We start from the raw sequence: 22,452 nt of genomic DNA, 5'->3' as shown, positions 1-22,452 counted from the left end.
CCTGTGTGAGTGTTAGAGAGAGTTGGAGAGAATGGCCAGAACCAAGCAGACAGCGCGCAAATCCACCGGAGGGAAAGCTCCCCGCAAGCAGCTGGCGACCAAAGCGGCCCGCAAGAGCGCTCCGGCCACGGGCGGAGTGAAGAAGCCTCATCGCTACAGGCCCGGCACGGTGGCTCTGCGGGAGATCCGCCGCTACCAGAAATCCACCGAGCTGCTGATCCGCAAACTGCCCTTCCAGCGCCTGGTGCGAGAGATCGCTCAGGACTTCAAGACCGACCTGCGCTTCCAGAGCTCGGCGGTGATGGCCCTGCAGGAGGCCAGCGAGGCTTACCTGGTGGGACTGTTTGAGGACACCAACCTGTGCGCCATCCACGCCAAGCGGGTCACCATCATGCCCAAAGACATCCAGCTGGCCCGCCGGATCCGGGGGGAGCGCGCCTAAACGGGAGCGCGGCCGGCCCTGTACATTCACCCCTAAACAGAGAGACACACAACGGCTCTTTTCAGAGCCACCACACCATCCAGAGGGAGCAGGAATTCACGGGGTGGGGGGTCATTGTTATCGTTATTATACGGACAGGGAGAATATAGGGACAGGTTAGTGCGTGTGTGGGGCTTTGCTAAGAGGCAGAACTCACTGGCAGCGCCAGTGAATTTACATCTCATCAGATCTTCAGTGGTGCAGGATTTATTATGGGATTATATTATGCAGTGTCATTTTAGAAGTTCCCGGAAAATCCCCGTCTCCTCATTATCTCCTTTGGTATGAGCAAGGTTTTGGGGCTGGCGAGGGGAGGGACACAGTTGGCGCCAAGAGATCAACCGCTTATTTTCAAACTTGGAAAGCCCGCCAACATGTCGAGGAATATTCTAAATACATTGGACAGAGAACTAAAGATTGAGACCACTCAGGCAATGACCGTGCACTGAGAAATAATGCATTTCCAGAAACTGTCACAGTTACATTTGATGATAAACTCTCTCTGCTCCCACAGTGACAATACAGTCTCCAACACCGAGACAGAAAATAACCGATACCGGGATCAGTGTACGGGCCTCTCCGTATTGAAATAAAAATAATTTCTTTTCGCGATTATAAGCATGATTCACGATCAATGACCAAATCCTGGACTCTTCACATTAAAAGGCAACATTAATCGGCTAGCTGGCAGGGTCTCCTCTCTTTCCCAGATGCTGTGGGTGGCTCTTAAAAGAGCCTTTGGGTTGTCAGATTCAAGAACGGTGCCTTCACTTTTTCGCGGCCCCAGCAGCGGCGGATTTCTTGGGCAGCAGCACGGCCTGGATATTAGGCAGCACCCCGCCCTGAGCGATGGTCACCCCTCCCAGCAGCTTGTTGAGCTCCTCGTCGTTGCGCACGGCCAGCTGCAGGTGCCTGGGGATGATGCGGGTCTTCTTGTTGTCCCGGGCCGCGTTCCCGGCCAACTCGAGCACTTCAGCCGCCAGATACTCCAGCACCGCAGCCAGATAGACCGGCGCTCCGGCCCCCACCCGCTCAGCATAGTTGCCCTTTCTCAGGAGCCTGTGAACACGGCCCACCGGGAACTGCAGGCCAGCCCGGGATGACCGAGACCTGGCCTTATTGCGAGCTTTGCCCCCACTGCCCTTTCCTCTTCCAGACATTGTCACAATCTCACAAGCACTTCCACAGAGAATGCTGCAATCCGCCCACATTGCGGCCTCTTCTACCTTCGGTGGGGATTGGGGAGGCGGCCATTTCTGATTGGTCACATTGTTCACCATCTCCTCATGTTGTTTCAATTCCCAATCAGATTTCTGCTTCATCCGCCAAACCGGAGAGGGCTCGGGCTGGAGGGCGGAACCTCCCGGCACCACATCATCAACCGCTTTCTTTCCAATTTGAAAAGCCCGCCAATTTAAAGAAAGGAAAATGTTTTCGATTGAAAAATCAGGTACAAAATATTGAGGAAGTTTCACAAAGAATAATTCCTAATCCTCATATGTTAATTTCCCTTTAAGAATACCAATGTATACTTTACACGATCTCTGTCTCCCTCATTTGCCCACCCACATCTATCCTTTTCTGATCTTGACAGTGGGTTATTGAAGCTGAAACTAATCCGGCGAAACACTGCAGTCTGCAACTTGTCTTTTCACTTCACATTTCAATAGCACCCACGACATGCTGATAAAACAGCACACAACGTTCTTCCGGCTCAGCGTACCAACTGGAAACACCGTTTTTAGACTATGTTTTAAAGTCTTCCTCCCTTCTTGCTGGAGATTAGATCCAACAAAAGCACCACAATTCCCATTTCAGTCCGGCACCTGTTTTGGTGTTATCTCGGTTCACTTTGAAAGCCTCTCACTGACAGCTGGAGGAATGCTTTTTATTGCAATTCTGAAAAAAATCCATTCAACCCGCGCATTGGAAATGAGAATAAATGCAGATGTTAAAAGGCATCTGTCCGTGGGACTGAAGAATGTGGGCGCTTATGTTTTGCTTGCAAGGAGTGAAATTAAATGTGAACAATCCACCTCGGCGTTTTAGTAACTTGAACAAATAAATGAGAACTGACACCTGGGTTGAATCCTGTCTCTCTACAGACAAGGGAGAGGTTGTTTATGAAGGCCTCACCCCGAGTACCCAATACCCCGCCTCAAGAGTTTGCAATTTCATTTACGAGTATTGCATTTCCATGTAGGGACTTCTAGCATTTCTCAGTTTAATGCGAATGTCTGTTAACCAACATCTGTTCGCATCTTATATCCATGTCACTTTGTAACAGTCGATGCCTTATTTGGCATTGACTCAACATCTGTCCATTGAGGCGCTGGTCCTCTGTGTAATAGTCAACTACTGTTACTTCAAGACGGGGTATATTCTGTCTCCATCAAACACTGATGGAAGGGGTCAAACTTTACCCCATTTGGAAATATTCCTTCATTTTTTGCCCATCTGTTCCTGAGATGTCCAGCATTTTTGTTCACTCTATTTCAGATTTCACATGTCTGTCAGTATGTTACTGGAAAGTAACTCAAACCTTCTGAAGTGTAACTTCTTGTTTTACTGAACAGGGGTCAGTCATTGATGTAAGGATCTGTTTCAGGTCATAGCTACAATTGTGCACGTGACCGGATACTATATTGGACAATCTCAGACCTCCTACCCTCCATACCCGTAAACTGTGAATATCCACTTCTGTGAGTTGACATTACGTTTGTAATTATAACTGCAGCACATTGTAAGAGGCATACCTTATACATTGACATAGAGCCACAGAGATGTACAGCATGGAAACAGATCCTTCGGTCCAACCTGTCCATGCCAACCAGATATCCCAATCCAATCTAGTCCCATCTGCCAGCACCTTGTGTTCCACAGGGGTCAGTATTGGGGCCACTGTTGTGTGTAATATACATAAATGATCTAGAAGAGGGCACTGTTGGTATGATCAGCACGTTTGCAGATGACACAAAGATTGGTGGAGTGGGAGAAAGCATAAGGGACTGTCAGAGAATACAGGAGGATATACATAGACTGCTTGCCTTCATCAGATGGGGTATTGAGTATAAGAGCTGGCAAGTCATGTTAAAATTTTAGAAGACATTGGTTCAGCCACATTTAAAATACTGGGCGCCACATTACCAAAAGGATGTGGACACTTTGGAGCGGCTGCCGAGAAGGTTGACAAGGATGTTGCCTGGTATGGAAGGTGCTAGCTATGAAGACAGATTGAGTAGGTTAGGTTTATTTTCACTAGAAAAAAGGAGATTGAGGGGGGACCTGATTGATGTTTACAAAATCATGAAGGGTATAGACAGGGTGGATAGAGACAAGCTTTTTCCCAGGGTGAAGGATACAATAATGGGAAATCATGCTTTCAAAATGAGAGGAGGAATGTTTAAGGGAGATACACGCGGCAAGCACTTCACACAGAGAGTGGTGGTCGTTTGGAACGTGTTGCCAACAGAGGAGGTACAGGCAGGCACGGTAGATTCATTTATGATGTGTCTGGACAGATGCATGAGTCGGTGGGGAGCAGAGGGATACAGATGCATAGGAATTGACCGACAAGTTTAGACATTACATTTGTACTGTCTCAGGCTTGGAGGGCCGATGGGCCTGTTCCTGGGCTGTACATTTTCTTTGTTCTTTGTTCAATATCCCCCCAAACTTTTCCTACATCATAAAACCCTTACGTTGTGGAACAACCATTTTACCCAACAAATCCACACTGACCCTCTGAAGATCATCTCACCCAGACTGATCCCATTGCTCTATCCCTGTAACCCTGCATTTTCCCATGGCTTACACACCTCACCTACTAATGCCTGAACACAATGGACAATTGCCAACTCACCGAACTAGTAAGTCTTTGCACTGAGAGAGAAAACTGCAACAATTGGCAGGAACACACACAGTCAGTTGACTGCGGTCATTTTTATCTGAAGAAATAAAACGAAAATAATGTTTCTTTTCTGCTTTATAGGGAAGAGCTGTCACTATCAATATTATAGAGTGCAGCCATTATACAGACATGGAGACCTGCAGTATGGAGGCAGGCCCATTGGAACAAACTGGTCCATGCTGCCCAAAATGTCCATCCACGCTAACCCCATTTCCCTGCACTTGGCCCATATCCTTCTCAACATTTCCTATCCACGTATGTGTCCAAATGCCTTGTCACTGTTATTAATGTACCCAATACAATCACTTCCACAGGCAGCTATTCCACATGTTTACTACTGTCTGTGTAAAATGTTGCCCCTCAGGTTTCCTTTTATTCTCTCCCCTCTTACCATAAAATGGTGCCCTCTAGTCCTCGATTCCCCAACCCTGGGAAAATGGCTGAGTGTATTCACCCTATCCATGCCTCTCATGATCTTATACTCCTCGACAAGGTTTCCCGCAGTTTCCTACCATCTAAAGGAAAAAAGCCCTAGCTTATCCGAAGGGCTCATGCCCGAAACATCGACTCTCCTGTTCCTTGGATGCTGCATGACCTGCTGCGCTTTTCTGCTCTGATCTCCAACATCTGTAGTCCTCACTGTCTCCTCAATCTCTCCCAAAAGCCAACTTCTGCAATGGCACTGCTGCTGTTACACTGTTTATGTCAGTTTCTCGTCAATAGACAGAAGTATTATATTCTAACAGTTTATTGCTTTGAATTTCATTTTGTAACTTCCAGTTTGTTGTTTTCAGTCTTGTTTTTACTGAGTTTCTGTCAAATCACTGACATGTGAGCGAGCAAATATCTCAACATCTAAGTTTCTGATGAAATATATGGTTAATTTTTTTTAATATCATGGAGACTTGTTATTAAATATGTCAGTATGTGATCTGTGAGTACACAGATATCAGGAAGTTACAGTTAAAGTCTATGGAGAATGATGCCTCTTTCTGTCAGGCATTGTAGAGTATTTACGAGATGTTGAAGAGGTTTTAAGAAAAATGTATGATCTTTCGGCAAAAAGAAAAATGCCACTGATTAACAGTATAAAGTTAAAAATCACACAACACCAGGTTAGAGTCCAACAGGTTTAATTGGAAGCACTAGCTTCTGGAGCACTGCTTCTTCATCAGGTGGTTGTGGAGGACACAATTCTAAGACACAGAATTTATAGCAACAGTTTAGTGTGATGTAATTGAAATTTTACATTGAAAAATACCTTGATTGTTTGTTAAGTCTCTCATCTGTTAGAATGTCCATTAAGGCTCCAGAAAGGATTCTGAGGGATAGAATTTATGACCATCGGGAAGAGCATGGCTTGATTAAATGCAGTTAACACAGCTTTGAAGGGGTCAGGTCATACCTCACAAACCTTATCGAGTTCTTTGAGGACGTGACTAGAAACGTTGATTAGGGTCGAGCTGTGGATGTGGTGTATATGGACTTCAGCAAGGCATTTGAACAGGTTCCCCCATGGTAGGCTTATTCAGAAGGTCAGGAGGAATGGGATTCAGGGGAACATAGCTGTCTGGATAGAGAATTGGCTGGCCAACAGAAGACAGTGAGTGGTAGTGGAAGGAAAATATTCTGCCTGGAAGTCTGTGGGGAGTGGTGTTCCACAGGGCCCTGTCCTTGGGCCTCTATTGTTTGTAATTTTTATTAATGACTTGGATGAGGGGATTGAAGGATGGGTTGGCAAGTTTGGAGATGACACAAAGGATGGAGGTATCGTTGACATTATAGAGGGCTGTTGTAGGCTGCAGCGGGACATTGACAGGATGCAGAGATGGGCTAAGAGGTGGCAGATGGAGTTCAACCTGGATAAATACGAGGTGATGCATTTTGGAAGGTCGAATTTGAAAGCTGAGTACAGGATTAAGGATAGGATTCTTGGAAGTGTGGAGGAAGAGAGGGATCTTGGGGTGCAGATACATACATCCCTTAAAATGGCCACCCAAGTGGACAGGATTGTTAAAAAAGCATGTGGTGTTTTGGCTTTCATTAACAGGGGGATTGAGTTTAAGAGTCGTGAGATCTTGTTGCACCTCTATAAAACTTTGGTTAGACCACACTTGGAATACTGCGTCCACTTCTGGTGGCCCTATTAAAAGAAAGATGTGGATGCTTTGGAGAGGGTTCAGAGGAGGTTTACTAGGATGCTGCCTGGACTGGAGGGCTTATCTTATTGAGAGAGGTTGACTAAGCTCTGACATTTTTCATTGGAGAAAAGGGGACCTAATTGAGGTATACAAGATAATAGGAGGCATAGATAGAGTCGATAGCCAGAGACTATTTCCCAGGGCAGAAATAACCAACACAAGGGGTCATAGTTTTAAGCTGGTTGGAGGAAAGTATAGGGGGATGTCAGAGGCTGGTTCTTTACACAGAGTTGAGAGAGCATGGAATGCATTGCCAGCAGCAGTTGTGGAGGCAGGGTCATTGGGGACATTTAAGAGACTCCTGGACATGCATATGGTCACAGAAATTTGAGGGTGCATACATCAGGATCAGTGGTCAGCACAACATCGTGGGCTGAAGGGCCTGTTCTGTGCTGTACTGTTCTATATGTCTTTTTTAACAGACAGGTATTATTTTGTTCAGGTTTCTGTCATGTTGAAGATCTCAGAGCAGAAAACCATCACAAAAGTCAGACATCTGTGGTATTTTCATCTGCCTCTGTGTATTCTGTCATAAGAAATGATCACAAATTGCTCCAGTTATGGTTTGAATCACATGTCCCTGCTTGCTGCCCATACCCAGAGACTCCCTTATCTAATTAAAAAAAGACAAATGGTTATCAAGTCTTCACCTCAGCTCATAAACCATCACCAACGGCTCGCTGTGAAATAATAACAAGATCAGCAAGTTCCACATTTCTTTCTTCGCCTCATATTCTAAACTGTGTCCCTTACATTTTGAAAGTTTCTCACTGACAGCAGACAGGAACATTTACAACATTTTACATCCGGGCAATACTCGCATGGAGATTTGAAAATAAAATGTTAATCAGTGACATTTCCCCAGCATCTCCTGCCCCAACTCCCTTCAGAAAGTTCTCCTTTCCCCTAAAGGTCACCCATTCTCCTTCAAACCTCTCCAACATCCCCCTAAACGTTGTTTCAATTCCCAAACAGGGAACTGCTCCATTCGCCAATCCGGAGGGGGCCCGGGGAGGAAGGCGGAAGCTCCCGGCCCCACATCATCAACCGCTTTCTTTCCAATTTGAAAAGCCCGCCAATATGTCATGGAAAGGGGATACTTTAACACGGAAGAATGCACGAATACTCGAGTTAATTCTACTTTAAAAATGTACACTTTACACAGTGTCCCTTTACCCCATTCCCCCGCCCACTTCAATCTGCCCATTTCTGATCTGGAAGGGGATTTTCTGAACTTGAAGCTCAGCGGAAACAAAAAAGGCGCCAAACACTGCAATGTGCAACTAATCCTTTCCTTCCCATTTCAGGAGCACCCGGTTATATTGATCAAACATCAGGGAACGTTCTCCGGCGTGGGCGCGTTAACAGCGAACACCGCCTTTCGGGAAGATGTTCAAGTTGCCCTCCCTATTGGACTCGATCAGAGATCAGTAAAAGGCCCACATTTACGGGGCCAGTCTTGCTGCTGTTCTGGGGTTAGTGCAGATCATTTGGAATGTCTCCCCGGCAGCATTTATAGCATTCTGCATCCGGACAATACTCGCATGGAGATTTGGAAATAAAAACCAAGGCAAATGGGACGCAGGGGGAAACATTTCCTTTGCCTGCCGGCGGGTGGGTTGGTTTGTAGGGAGTGAAACTCGGGGTTCATACCCCACAGGGACCTTTTGCTCCTGAACTGATCGAGTAACGCGGAAGCAGCTGAGAAATGACTGTGGCATTTACCATGATCTCCCTCCCGGGCAGGGATTACAGGATATACAGGAATATATCCGAGAATAAGGCGCGCAGAGGGTCGGCGGGCACTCATTCATTGACACAATCTTCATCCAACCCCAATACCGTGGTCACATTCACCGTACATACTCAGAACGATACTAGTTCAGCTGTTTCACGGAAGGTGGAGGTGGCTCTGAAAAGAGCCGTTGGGTTTTGGTTTTCACTCCAATGCTGCCCTTCACTTGGAGCTGGTGTACTTGGTCACCGCCTTTGTGCCCTCCGACACGGCGTGCTTGGCCAGCTCCCCGGGCAGCAGCAGCCGCACGGCGGTCTGGATCTCCCGGGAGCTGATGGTTCTGCGCTTGTTGTACTGGGCCAGGCGGGAAGCTTCCCCCGCGATCCGCTCGAAAATATCTTTGACGAACGAGTTCATGATGCTCATGGCCTTGGAGGAGATGCCGGTGTCGGGGTGAACCTGCTTCATCACTTTGTAGATGTAGATGGAGTAAGTTTCTTTCCTCCGCCGCCTCCTCTGCTTGACGCCCTTCGCTGCCGGCTTCTTGACCATTTTCTTAGCGCCCTTTTTGGGGACTGCCTGTGCTTTCTTCTCATCCGCCATCCTGCCGCTCCCTTTCACACACAGTGTAAGGGGAAAGCGGGCTCCGAGCTCGCCTTTTATACACTGACAGCGTCAGTAATGCTAATGAGGGATGGGGAAGGCCTGCTCTCTGATTGGCTGCCTTACAGGAAATATTCACCTCGTTCTGATTGGTTACTGTGGGACACGATGCTGACCTGCAGAGAATCCCAAAATGTGGATCTATCAGGATCTGCAATGACATGGGGAACACAAACCGAACTCTTGAGCAGGGATCAACCTCCGAGCTCACTCTAAATTGTGAGACCCTAATACCGATTTACCCTGCATCTTTTAATAATGGTTCTCTTTTCTCATCCCTTTGAAAATTGGCATCACTTCTGTCGCCAAGTGACAAAGTGCAGTGCAATCTGACAGGGAGTGTGTTTCTCTCCTGGAAATGATGGAACTACTTGACAATTGCATCTTGTTTGTGTTTCTTGCTCTACACTCTCTGTAGATTAAGGACATTCTACCAGCATCTCATCGGTCAGCCCCCTTCAGTTTCCATTTCCCCTTAAGGTTCCACACCCTTCTTCAATTCTCCAATGAGAATAGGCCCAAACTATTCATACATTCCTCAGAATAGCTGCCAGTGTGTGTAACACTGTCAGTTTTACTTGGATTACCACCATGAATAAAAGGGAAGTGATATATTGTGACCTGTGCCTTTTATTTTCTGTTGATCACATGAATTTTAATATAGTAATGTCCAATAAACACACTTGGCAAAAAGAGAAATTCACTAAAACAGGTGATTTCTTTCAGTGTCGAGAGCGTAGTGCTGGAAAAATACAGCAGGCCAGGCATCCTCTGAGGAACAGGAGAATCAATGTTTCGGGCAGAAGCCCTTCATCAGGAAGCCCTTCCCTTCCTGATGAATGGCTTATGCCCAAAACATTGATTCTCATGCTCCTCAGATGCTGCCTGGCCTGCTGTGCTTTTCCAGTACTCTGATCTCCAGCACCTGCAGTCCTCCCTTTCTCCAGATATGTTGCAGTTCCCGAGTGTATATTTTGGATGAGAATTCAGTCTATCTATCTTCAAAATATTGCGCATGTCAATGGGCTATAAATGGTGAAATTTGTTCAGATACAGCTGGTAATATGTACCTGTCAGTCTCTACGATGTAAATGTAAGAGTTTATTTACCAGCCTGTCCCAGTCAGTTTCTGATCTGTTAATCTTAAAGGGTCAGTAATACTCTGTACTGATCTGTTTCTGGTTTGTTAATGTGTCAATGCACTTATCAATATGTACCTGTCAGTTGCAGCCAATGTGAATGTGAGAGTGCCGTTATCAATCTCTGCCCATCAGATTCTGCTGTGTGAACGAGACTGTCATTTTCAGTCTATGCCTGTCAGGTTGGTCATGTGAACAAGTGATGGTCAATTAATGTGTCCCTGTCAGTTGTTGCAATACAAATATGTGAATGTAGTTATCACTCTGTCCATGTCACTTTCTGCTGTGTGCATACAGGTATGTAGTTATCAATCTGTACCTATCAGTTTCTGCTCTGTGCATGTAGGTGCATTTATCAATCTATTCCTGCCAGTCTTTCCAATGTAAAAGTGAATTTATCAATCTTTCACTATTAGCTTTTGCTCTCTGAATCTGTACCTGTCAAAGTTTATGTACCTATGAGTTTATCTGAGTTTAAGTTTGATCTGCCCTGTCAGACTTTGTGTGAATTTATAAATAGAGTTACCAATCGATACCTGTCAATTTTTCTTGCTGAATATGTGTGTGTGTAATTGTCAGTCTATTCTCAACCAATTCTGCTGAGTAAATATGAGAATATCAGAAGCAAATATTCATGCCAGTCTCTGCAAAGTGAATAAGTGAGTGTATGGTTATCAAATGTCCCTGCTGGTTTCTGCTACGTGAGAGAGGGTGTTGTTATCAATCTGTAACTGTCAGTGTTTGGCTTTGAGAATGTGTAGATACATTTATCACTCTGTACCTGTCAGATACGTGTGAGACTCTATTCAAAGTTAAGTGTCTTTATCAAATTGTACTTGCCAGAAGATCTTCTCTGTATGTACCAGTCAGTTTCTTCAATGTGAATTTGTGAGCACATGTTTGAATCCATCTCTACCAGTTTCTGCCAAGTCAATATGTGAGGCAGTTATCAAACTGCACCTCTCAGATTCTGCTGTGTGAAATTGTGTGTAGCTAACAAACTGTATCTGTGAGTTTATGTTACATGAAAGGGGGAGTGTTATTATTGATTTGTTCCTGTGATTTTCTGTTATTGACAAGAGGCGTGTAATTACCAATCTGTCCCTGTCAGTATCTCTTCTGTATATCTGAGAAAGTAATACATCCGTCCATGTGAGTGTTTGCTATGTGAATAATAGTGCACATATCAACCAATATCTAGCAGTTTCACCTATGAGAATGAGTATTGCTATCAGTCTCTTACCAGTCAGTTTCTGCTTGGTGAATATGAGTGTATTTATTAATTATTCCTTGTCAGTATCTGTCTTGTGAATATGTGAATGAGGTTATCAATTTATAAAGCTGTCAGTTTCAGCTATGTCCAAATCAAAATAAAATTATTAATTTCTTCCTGTCAGATTCTGCTTTGTGAATATAGTGCAGTTATCAATCTGTCTTTGCTATGTGAGCATCCAAATATAGTTATCAACATGGACATGTCAGTTTTCACAATGCAAATGTGTGTGTTTTCCCAACTAATGCATGACTGCATCTGTGCCAATTAATCTCTGTTTGCTATATCAATATGTGAGAGTGGATCTGTACAGTCGGTCTCTCCTATGCCAGTGTAGTTATGAAATTTTTCCGGTTAGTTTCTGCTTTGTGTAGTGATAAATCTATACCTGTCAGTTTCTGCAAGGTGAATGTGTGAGTTGTGTCATGCATATATACCTATCAGACTCGACTCTGTGAATACATCAAAGCAGGTATCGTGCTGTGCCCGTCAGTTTCTGCTCTGTAAATCTGACAGTGTAGTTATCAATTTGATCTTGTCAGTTTTGGGTTTGTGCATGTGTGTATTTCTCCTATTTGAATATATGAACTTAGTTATCATTCTGTAGTGGTGGAGGCTAGGGAACTTGGGGAAATAAATATTGATGTCTTGAAAACAGTACACTTGACAGTAAAGAAGGTCCTAGAGGTGTTAAAAAAAAACATAAAAGTGACTAAATCTCTGGAACATCATCATGTATATCTTAGGATGTAGTGGAAAACTTATGTTGATAACTTCAAAAAATGACATTCGGTTTTCTTTCTTTTTTGTAATATTTCATAGGGAGGATCCCTGTCAGTTACTGTACTATGAATGTGTGACTGTGGATATCAAACCTGTACTTGTCAGTTTCTATGTGAATATGTGAGTGTAGTTATCAATCTCAGTGTCTGCAATATGAATTACACTGCCATTATCAGTCTCTACCTGTCAGTTTGTGCTACATCCATATGTGATTTTAGCTATCGATCTGTACCTGTGTCGGTTTCTGTCATATCAATGTGTGGGTGTCATCATCAATCTGTCCCTGTCAGTTACTGCAATATGAATGGGTGACTGTAGTTATCAAGCGGTAACTGTGTCTGCCATGTGAATATGAGCATAGTTATCTTCAGTTTCTAACAGCAAATGTGTGAGGATAGTTGTCATTCTATACCTGTCAGGTTTTGCTTGTCAATCTGATATAGTTATTGATCTGTACTGCTCTGTGAAAATGTGAGATGAGTTATTGATGCCGTGTGACACTAGGAGTATTATGGTTATTAATCTGTTCCTGTCAGGTTCTGCTATGTCGACATGATGGATTTGTTATCAAACTTTCTCTGTCAGTAACTACGAAGTGAATGTCTGAGTATATTTACCAACCTGTTCCTGACAGTTTCAGCTCTGTGTATCTGAGTGTGCAGTTACAGTTATTAATCTGTAACTGTCAGTATCCACTATGTGAATGCATTTATCAATCTTTCTCGATTAGCTTCTGTGTTGTAAGTATGTGAATATGCTTAGCAATTTGTCCCTGCCAGTCTGTTATATAAGTATGTAAATATAGTAACCAATTTCTCCTTTTCAGTTTGTACTATGTGTTAGAAACTGTACTCAACAATCTATATATACATGTTTCTGTTATGTGAGCAGGAAACTACAGTTATCGATCTTCTTTTGTACACTTCTTCCCTGTGAATGTGTCAGTATAGTCATCAATCTGTACATGCCAGCTTCTGCTTTGTGAATCTGTGAATGTAGTTATCAATCTCTGCCTGTCAGTTCTGCTCAGTTCATTTGTTTTGGGTCATGGATTGTGACATGGAAAAGTGAAGAGTTTTCTCACTCCTTCAGTGCACAGTCTAACTGGGAGGAATGATATCGGGGCTGTTCCTCAGGATGCCATCAGCTTTTCTCAGAGAATAGTGACATACTTTTGTGAATAATGCTGAGAAATGGATAGGTGTAACATTCTGTTGTTAATGTGTGAGGGAAAGGGCAACAAACAAATAAACTGTATCGCAGCTGACTGACCACAGCGTTCCTTCTACAGGAAAAAGAACTGGCTAGTTCATTTCATTGTTCTATTCTGAATATTATAAAACCCTGTTCAGTAGTGTGACGGTGCAAGGCATTGGCAGTACTCTCTGATGCTCTTTGGTGGGAATGTCAATAGCAAAAGGAATTGTGCTTTCTGTTATACAGTGGGGAAGATTTAAACCATTCAGGTAAATTTAGCAGCTGTACAATACTCTGGGGTGGATACACTTGGAGTATTGCCTACATTTGTGGTCACCGCATTATACGATGGATGTGGAAACATTGAAAGCGTGCAGAGGAGGTTTACCAGGACATTGCCTGGTATGAAAGCAAAGTCTTATGAGGAAGGGCTGAGGGACATGAAGCTGTTTTCATTAGAGAGAAGAAGGTTAAGATGTGACTTAAGAGATGATCAGAGGATTTGTTAGGGTGGACAGTGAGAACCTTTTTCCTCAGATGGTGATAGCTAGCATGAGGGGATGTGTGTGAATGTGAATTAAATTAGCTTTAAATTGAGGGGTGATAGATACAGGACAGATGTCAGAGGTAGGTTCTTTACTCAGAGTAGTAAGAGCATGGAATGCTCCCTGCAACAGTAGTATACTCACCAACTGTGAAGGTATTTAAATGGTCATTGGATAAATAGATGGATGATAATGGAATAGTGTAGGTTAGATGGGCTTCAGGTTGGTGTCACAGGTCAGTGCAACATCAAGGGTGAAAGGCCTGTAATGGGCTGTAACATTCAATGTTCTATGTGAAGAGAATTTACAAATTACAAGATTTGGCTAATTGATCTTTCTTCATCAGAATAAAAGGTGATTATTTGATTGTATGGTTAATTTGAAGAAATGACATTCTATTTTCCTCCTTTTTTGTAATATTTCATAGGGGGGGAACATGTGGGACTCTTTGTACAAGATTGAAGTGAATTTGGGAACAAAGTTACACAACTGTTTTTTTTTAAAAACAAACCTATTGCTGGGCAGAGGGAAAACATAGTTTCTCTGTTTGCAAGGTGAACAAGGTGAGAATTCTCCGGGTAAAAAATGAGGTCTGCAGATGCTGGAGATCACAGTTGAAAATGTGTTGCTGGTTAAAGCACAGCAGGTTAGGCAGCATCCAAGGAATAAGAAATTCGACGTTTCGGGCATAAGCCCTTCATCAGGAATGAGGAGTGTGTGCCAAGCAGGCTAAGATAAAAGGTAGGGAGGAGGGACTTGGGGGAGGGGAGATGGAAAGTTGAGAATTGTGTTGAGATAACGGAGGAGTTGACAGCTCCTCTGCTGCTATGACACACTTATTGAAATGGAATGCTGGCTGAATGGGATTAGGTGCTTGTCTTTGTAAAACATTTTGGATGCAGTCACGTCTGTTCCCTGCAACGTAAATGGATGTACATTGTTGTTAGTCTTTGTACCTTGTGTGTCGATACGTTGAGTGTCTCTGGGACTCAATCTGAATCAGCCAGTTCCTTTGTGTATGTGTGTCTGCTCAGTAATGATTCACTAATTGTCATATTTGGCTGTTGAAATGATGTAACAGTGTGATGTCATTATCTTTCTGGTTTGTGACATTTAAAATGCCATTATTAAATACAATGTTCATTTACTTCCCAATTATGTACCTTAGATAAGGAGTCAGCCTATAACACTTCAAACATGGTGTGAATGTTAATGCGTTATGAATGATATTAATTGGAAGTGGGAAGACATCTATGGGGAATGGAGAGAGAAAAGAAACTTGTCTTTCCACTGTTGTGTCTGACTATTTGTTTGGATAAGTCTCTGGAAACTGAACTCAATCTAAGTCTGTTTCAATCTGATCTGAGACTGTGGAAAGGAAATTCTCCACTCTGCCAGCAGTAACATACCTGGTGTTTGTTGGAAGCAGCTGATCACACTTAGCTTTGTACTGAGGAAATATTAGATTGCCTTGATCCTTGGAATATTTGCTTGGAGAGAGACAGAAGATGTTTCAGCTGTAAATCAACATAAAGCCAAGTTAGGCAAGATCAAACTGATCAGTGTGGCCATTCAGTTAATAATCATTAGGGATTTTTGAAACTCAGCAATTCGAACAGAACCAGACTTTGATTCCAGTTTTTTCCCTGACTTGCTCCTCATCTCATTTTCTTTTATTCCCATTTGTTAACGATTGGGTGAGATCCAGAAACTAACATCTGTACACCTCCATGACTGGGAGTTCCTGAAGCAGCTGCAATGGTGACATACACCAATATCAAGTTGGTAATACACTCATTGAAGGAAAGAAGAGGTTCTATTTCTAAAGTTTCACTCTAAACTTTGAATCTGTTGAGTCTAGTACGTGTCCTTTCTAGGATTGTCACACAATTATAGTCTGTGCATCCATTATTCACTGCCCAATATCAACAGACAGCCTGGAACAGAAGCCAAACAATGAATTACCATCAGTGTTCAGAGGATTGCAAACCACAAGAATGGCCCACAGCAGCTCCTTCCCGCTCTCTCTCCCCCAAGAAGCCCCCCCGCCACACACACACACAGCCCGAGAAAGACCTCCCTCTTCCCCCCCCAGCCCGCTCACTCCAAGCTCCGGGACCAGTTCCTGCTCCGCAGGGTCTCACGCATGCGCTCCTCCCGGCAGGAACAATCGGCCTTTGGGAGAAGGGACAGCCTCGCGCATGCGCCGCTCTCCCCCACTGAATCCCAGAAACAAACAGCAATTGGTCATTTCCCCAATTCCCTTTTCTCCCAGTTCCTGTGGCTGTGGGGGGAAAGGGCAGGGAACGTTTCAAGGTGGGACATTGTCCCTTTCTGAAGCTCCAATGGAGCTCCTTCCCCGGTCATGTTCATAACCCCTCCCCCCGGCTTCATCGCAATCCGATCAGGGAGCGGGCAAGCTGACGGCCATTCGACCCATCTAATGTGGACTACCATTCGGTAACATCATGTCTGCGTATTAAATTCCTGCCGAACTTCTTCCCATGAGTATTAACGCTTTGTCGAAAGTGTCATGCAGAGAGTGAGAATAAATGGCATGGATTGAGGATTGGCTGTCTGAGAGAAGGCAGAGAGTTGGGATAAGAGGCTCTTTTTCGGAATGGCAGCCGGTGAGAAGCGGTGTCCCACAGGGTTCAGGGTTGGGGCCGTTATATATTAATGATCTGGATGAAGGGACTGGGGGCATTCTAGTGAAGTTTGCCGATGATATGAAGATAGGTGGACAGGCAGGTAGTACTGAGGATGTGGGGAGGCTGCAGAAGGATGGAGACAGTTTGGGAGAGTGGTCCAGGAAACGGCTGATGAAGTTCAATGTGAGCAAATGCGAGTTCTTGCACGTTGGAAAAAAGAATACAAACATGGACTACTTTCTAAACGGTGAGAAAATTCATAAAGCCAAAGTACAAAGGGATCTGGGAGTGCTCGTCGAGGATTCTCTAAAGGTAAACATGCAGGTTGAATCCGTGATTAAGAAAGCGAATTCAATGTTGTCATTTATCTCAAGAGGGTTGGAATATAAAAGCAGCGAGGTGCTACTGAGACTTTATAAAGCTCTGGTTAGGCCCCATTTGGAGTACTGTGTCCAGTTTTGGGCCCCACGCCTCAGGAGGGACATACTGGCACTGGAGCATGTCCAGCAGAGATTCACATGGATGATCCCTGGAAAGGTAGGTCTAACATATGAGGAATGGCTGAGGATCCTGGGATTGTACTCATTGGAGTTTAGAAGGTTAAGGGGAGATCTCATAAAAACTTATAAGATCATACATGGCTTGGAAAGGGTGGACGCTAAGAAATTGTTTCCATTATGTGAGGTGACTAGGACCCATGGGCACAGCCTTAGAATTAGAGGGGGTCAATTCAGAACAGAAATGTGGGGACATTTCTTCAGCCAGAGAGTGGTGGGCCTGTGGAATTCATTGCTGCGGAGTGCAGTGGAGGCCGGGACGCTAAATGTCTTCAAGGCAGAGATTGATAAATTTTTGATGTCAGGAGAATTTAAGGGCTACGGGGAGAATGCGCATAAGTGGAGTTGTAATGCCCATCAGCTATGATTAAATGGCGGAGTGGACTCGATGGGCCGAATGGCCTTACTTGCACTCCTATGTCTTATGGTCTTAAATGGGACATTTTCGCAAATGCAGCTAAAAGAGTCAGAGAGATGTACAGCACGGAAACAGATGCTTCGGTATAACTCGGCTGTGCCGAGCAGTTATCATCACCAAAGAAGTCCCATTTTCCAGCACTTTCCCCATCACGCTATAATACCCTTCCTATTCATACAGCCATCCTGATGCCTTTTAAATGTTGTAATTGTACTAGCCTTCACCATGTCCTCTGGCAGCTCATTCCTTACGTGTTTCCACTCTCTGTGTAAAAAGTTACTGCTTAGGTCCCTTTTAAACTTTACCCCTCTCACCCTGAATCTATGCACACTGGGTCTGGACTCCTCCACCGCAGGGAAAAAGACATTGTCTGTTTACCCTATCCATGCCCTCATTATTTTATAAAAGCTCGATACGGTCACCCCTCAGCCTCCAACGCCCCAGGGAAAACAATCCCAGCCTCACCCTGTAACTCCACTCCTCCAACCATGGCAACATCTTTGCAAGTCTTTTCTGAACCCTTTCAAGTTTCACAACATCCTGTGATAGGAGCGAGACTGGAATTCCACACACTCTTCCCAAAGTGACCGAACCAATGTCCCTTACAGCCGCAGCATGAATTCCCAACTTCTGCAAATCAAAGCTCTTGCCACCAAAGGAAAGCGTACGAAATGCCTCATTCACTGTTCTATCTCCCTGCAACTCGACTTTCAAGAAACTATGAACCTACACTCCAAGGTCTCTTTGCTCAGCAACACTCCCTAGGACCATACCATTCCTGAAGAAGGGCTCATGCCTGAATGTCGATTCTCCTGCTCCTTGGATGCTGCCTGACCTGCTGCACTTTTACAGCAACACATTTTCAGCATATATAAGTCCTGTCCTGATACGCCATTCCAGATACAGCATTTCCCATTTATCTAAATTGAACTCCATCTGCCAGGCCTCGGCCCATAGGCCCATCTGGACAAGGTCCCATTGTACTCGGAGATAACCTTCTTCATTGTCCACTACAACTCCAATTTTGATGTCATCTGCAAACTAACTAACTATATTTTCTGTGTTCACATCCAAATGATTTATAGAAATAATGAAAAGCAATGGACCCAGCACCAATGTTGCAGGGTTTCTGATGTCACAGTGATAGTTTATGAATCTCTGGTCAGGAGGCCGGGCTAAAGCCCTACCTGGATAGAGGTGTGTAATATCAAGTCTGTGACTGAATGCAAATACCAGCTTATAGTAGCTGAGTGATTTTAGTGTCAGAGAGTGTGGAGCTGTCAAGCACAGCCATTCAGGCAGCATCTAAGGAGCAGGAAAATCAATGTTTTGAGCAGAAGCTCTTCATCAGGAATGACGGGGTGGCACAAGGAGGGGGAGAGATAATTGGGAGGCAGGTGGGGTTGGGGGGGAAGATACCCGAGAGTGTGATAGGTAGATGAAGTTGGGGTGAAGGTGATCGGTAGGTGAGGAGGCTGGAATGGATAGGTGGGAAGGTGGATGGACAGGTAGGACAGGTCAAAAGGGTGGTGCCTAGCTGGAAGGTTGGATCTGGAATGAGTTGGGCTGAGGGGAAATGAGGAAAATGGTGAAATCCACATTAACCCTGCGTAGTTGGAGGCTATCAAGGTGAAGATGAGGCATTCTTCCACCAGGCCTCGGCTGGTGAGAGTTTGGTGGTGGAGGAGGCGTGTGGCATGCCACAGGCAGGAACTTGGTGAGGAATGGAGTCCCATAATGATAGACCCCACCTAGCCGGGAGGGCCAGGCTCTTGATCCAGTGACAGTAAAGGAGAAGGAATACATTTCCAAGTCAGGACGGTGAGTGCCTTGGAGGTGAACTTGTCTGATATGAAGGTGGTGTTTCCCTACATCAGCTTCCCTTATCCTTTTTTAGACAGAAGTGGTCATGAGTTTGAAGGTGCCCTGATTATAAATTACAAACCTATAGTTTACAAGGGCCATCTGAGATAGCTTTGATCCAAAGAAAAGGCCTCCAAATTGTGAAGGAAAGAACCCCGACAGACGTGAAGCCTGGGGTCAGCTTAATATCCAACACAGAATGATAAAAAGGCATTGATTACTGAAGAGAAAAGGTGTAACAGAGTCAGGTTGTAGAAACCATTAAAAAGTGAAAGTTATGATAGGTATGTAAAGACAGAAAGGAAAACACACAGGTTGATGAGGACAAACGTAGTTCACTTAGAATTAAAATGGGGGGAGCCCACAATGGGGACCAAAAATGGTTTTCCAACTGAATATCTTCTCTTGTTCTGTGTTCACAAAAGAGGATATAATTAACACAGCGGGAATTTTGGGGAACACAGAGTTTAGTGAGATGGAGATAATGAACCAAATCAGCATTATTTGGGAAATTGAGTTGAGGCAATGGATAGGACTGAAGGCTGAGAAATCCCAGACACTGATAATCTACCCCCCAGAGTAATTACCACAGTGGCCTCAGGGACCGTGGGTGTATTAGTGCTCATGTTCCAAGATTCTACAGGCTCTGCATTCATTTCAACAAATCGGATGGTGGCTAATGTGAGCAATTCAATGGAATACGGAGGGAGATATACAACTGGGAATTGTAGACCAGCCAGTCTCCAGGGAAAACAATCAAAATAAAAGATTTAATTGCAAAGCTTTTGAGCAAACGATGATCAGGTTCTGATGGAGTCAGCATGGATTTGAAAGGCCTGTTCCTGTGCTTACACTTCCATGTTCTCAGCTTGACAAACCGCCTGGAAATATTTCAGGATGTAACCAGGAGAGTTGATGAGAGTTTAACAATCACTGAGGAGAAAAGAAAACTACAACTAACTCCCGGGACACCGGAGCAAAGGCTGAAAGGAGGAGAAATTCTATCCTTCCACCCTTCCACTTGGTGATATTACTGGCCTGTGACTGTATGGATGTGAATATTGTCTCAGAGAGACTGGAGGAAAAGGGCGGGTCGGTTGGTCGAACGTAACTGTGTTTGTGTGTCCGCGAATATTATGATATTTCTGAGTCTCTCTTGTGCGAATCAAAAACATTTTCATTTCCAGTTATCCCCCGGCTGCCCCACTCGACCCCAAAGATGGAATTCAAGGGAATATATTTGATGATTTCAAGATTTCAGTCGAAAAGTACCGACAATGTCAGCGCTCAGCTCAGAGGGCTGGATCTGTGCAGCAGCAAAATGCGTTTAACTCGACAGCGGAGCCGTCTATTCGAGTGAAAACTTTTCAGTCACAAACCTTCCCGTGTCAGGGACAGGAGCGACCGAGCCTGGCTCCCCGGAGATACGGAATTTCAGAGGAATCGGAGAGTTTAGACAGTGAGAGAAACACAGAGAGGCAGCAGGAGCAGGGAGCTGACGGCAGGTTGTCTCTGCGCCGTCCGCTCGCTGCCTTGAAGTTGCTCAGTGCCGCCCCCCAGCAGCTTCATTGCTGACCCAGTTCAGACTCACCCAGAGAGAGAGAGAGATTCAGCACAGAGTTCTCGACATGAGCGACAGTGCAGCCGCCGAAACGGCTCCTCCAGCCTCCGCTCCCACCAAAGCCAAGGCTCCCAAGAAAAAGGCGGCGTCTCCCAGGAAAAGACCAGCCGGTCCCAAGTTGGGCGAGCAGATTCTGAGGATTGTCGAGCAGTCCAAGGATCGCAAGGGGATGTCCCTTGTCAGTATAAAGAAAGCGTTGGAGAAAAGCGGGGTCGAGGTGGACAAGCGCAACTCCCAGATCAAGATGTGTATCAGGAGGGCCCTGGCGAAAGGCTCCCTGGTTCAGGTCAAGGGCCAGGGCGCCTCCGGCTCCTTCAAACTCGCTCAGACTCGAGGCAAGGCAGAAGGGGCCAAGAAGGTGAGAAGAGCAGCAAGCGGCAAGAAAGTGGTCGGGAAGAAAACACCAGCCAAGAAGGCTACAGTGAAAAAATCCCCAGCCAAGAAACCAACAGCTAAGAAAGCGACAGCTAAGAGACCAGGCGCCGGGAAGGCAGCCCCGCCAAAGAAAAAGCGAGTGATCAAAGCAGCGCCGAAGAAAAAGGCTTCCGTGAAGAAGGTGAAAAAGGCCAAGAGCCCCAAGTCCCCCAAACCCCTCAGCAAATCGGTTAAAGCCAAGACCCAGGCCAAAGTGCCCAAGAAAGCAGCAAAGAAATGAACCAGTCGGTGTAACATGTCACCATCTGAACCCAAAGGCTCTTCTCAGAGCCACCCACATCTCTCAGGAAAGAGCTGAGCCCCGGATCAAATGGTCCCTGTCCCGGGGCCGAGTGCAGACATACCCAAGATGTTAATCTGACTGAGTTACTCAGGCACACCCTCTCGCCACAGTTTGTGAGTGGACAGACCCTGAGAATGGGGAAGGGATCACACGGGGAGGGTTTCTTGATCTCCCATCTGGTTATTTCACATCGCGACTTGTATTTCTGCCCGGACCCCAATGTGACAGATTGCAGTATTTGTATTTCATTGACCCTTCCAGGAATGATGCTTTGTTCAGTTTTGATGCTAGGGCGGTGCGGATGTTATCATGGCGTGTTCTTTCGGTCTGTCTCTCACAGACAGATCAGGCAGCAATGACACATTGTGTTCGGGCTCATTACAATCTGGGTGAAACAAAGATGTCCCGATACAGGGAGACTCTGTCCCTTTCTCGGGGTACACTGTATGAGTTTGTAAGCTGTTTAAACCGGCGGGGGGGTTTAGATTGACTCAGGGCGGTTGTTAGGCTGGGCTGTGAGGTTCCCCTCACTTTCCTCCTGCCTGTTACACACAGGTCAGGCAGTGATCCCGCCTGCTTTCCGCAGGGTTTTAAATACTGCTGTAAAGAATAAACTTTTATCTTAGTTGCAGACGGACAGTGTTTTGCTTCTTAATGTTTCATTTCATTTCAGGATTTGTGAGGGTGAAATCGGCGG

The 22,452-nt window shown here is 45.0% G+C and overlaps 3 protein-coding genes across 4 annotated transcripts; 1 reads left to right on the top strand and 2 right to left on the bottom strand.

The window, feature by feature from the left end:
• Window positions 1–922: 922 nt before the first annotated feature.
• LOC132837359 (histone H2A-beta, sperm-like) lies at window positions 923–1,652 on the bottom strand. The gene has a single exon (XM_060857027.1). It carries the CDS (start codon window positions 1,639–1,641, stop codon window positions 1,249–1,251), a length of 393 nt encoding a protein of 130 aa, XP_060713010.1. The 5' UTR covers window positions 1,642–1,652; the 3' UTR covers window positions 923–1,248.
• Window positions 1,653–5,507: 3,855 nt separating this feature from the next.
• LOC132837362 (late histone H2B.L4-like) lies at window positions 5,508–9,018 on the bottom strand. Its single transcript, XM_060857031.1, has one exon. The coding sequence runs from the start codon at window positions 8,928–8,930 to the stop codon at window positions 8,550–8,552; it is 381 nt and encodes a 126-aa protein (XP_060713014.1). The 5' UTR covers window positions 8,931–9,018; the 3' UTR covers window positions 5,508–8,549.
• An 11,959-nt stretch (window positions 9,019–20,977) lies between these two features.
• LOC132837352 (histone H1-like) lies at window positions 20,978–22,452 on the top strand. 2 transcript variants are annotated; one of them, XM_060857018.1, is made up of 2 exons: window positions 20,978–21,593; window positions 22,429–22,452. In XM_060857018.1, the coding sequence occupies exons 1-2, from the start codon at window positions 21,045–21,047 to the stop codon at window positions 22,435–22,437; spliced, it is 558 nt and encodes a 185-aa protein (XP_060713001.1). In that variant the 5' UTR covers window positions 20,978–21,044; the 3' UTR covers window positions 22,438–22,452. The 2 variants fall into 2 exon arrangements, with proteins under 2 accessions (XP_060713001.1, XP_060713000.1); XM_060857017.1 differs by lacking the exon at window positions 22,429–22,452 and having other exon boundaries at window positions 20,978–22,386.

This window comes from Hemiscyllium ocellatum, chromosome 49 (genome assembly GCF_020745735.1).
Source record: "Hemiscyllium ocellatum isolate sHemOce1 chromosome 49, sHemOce1.pat.X.cur, whole genome shotgun sequence".
Taxonomy (NCBI): Eukaryota; Metazoa; Chordata; class Chondrichthyes; order Orectolobiformes; family Hemiscylliidae; genus Hemiscyllium; species Hemiscyllium ocellatum.
This window is presented reverse-complemented; position numbering and strand designations above follow the sequence as displayed.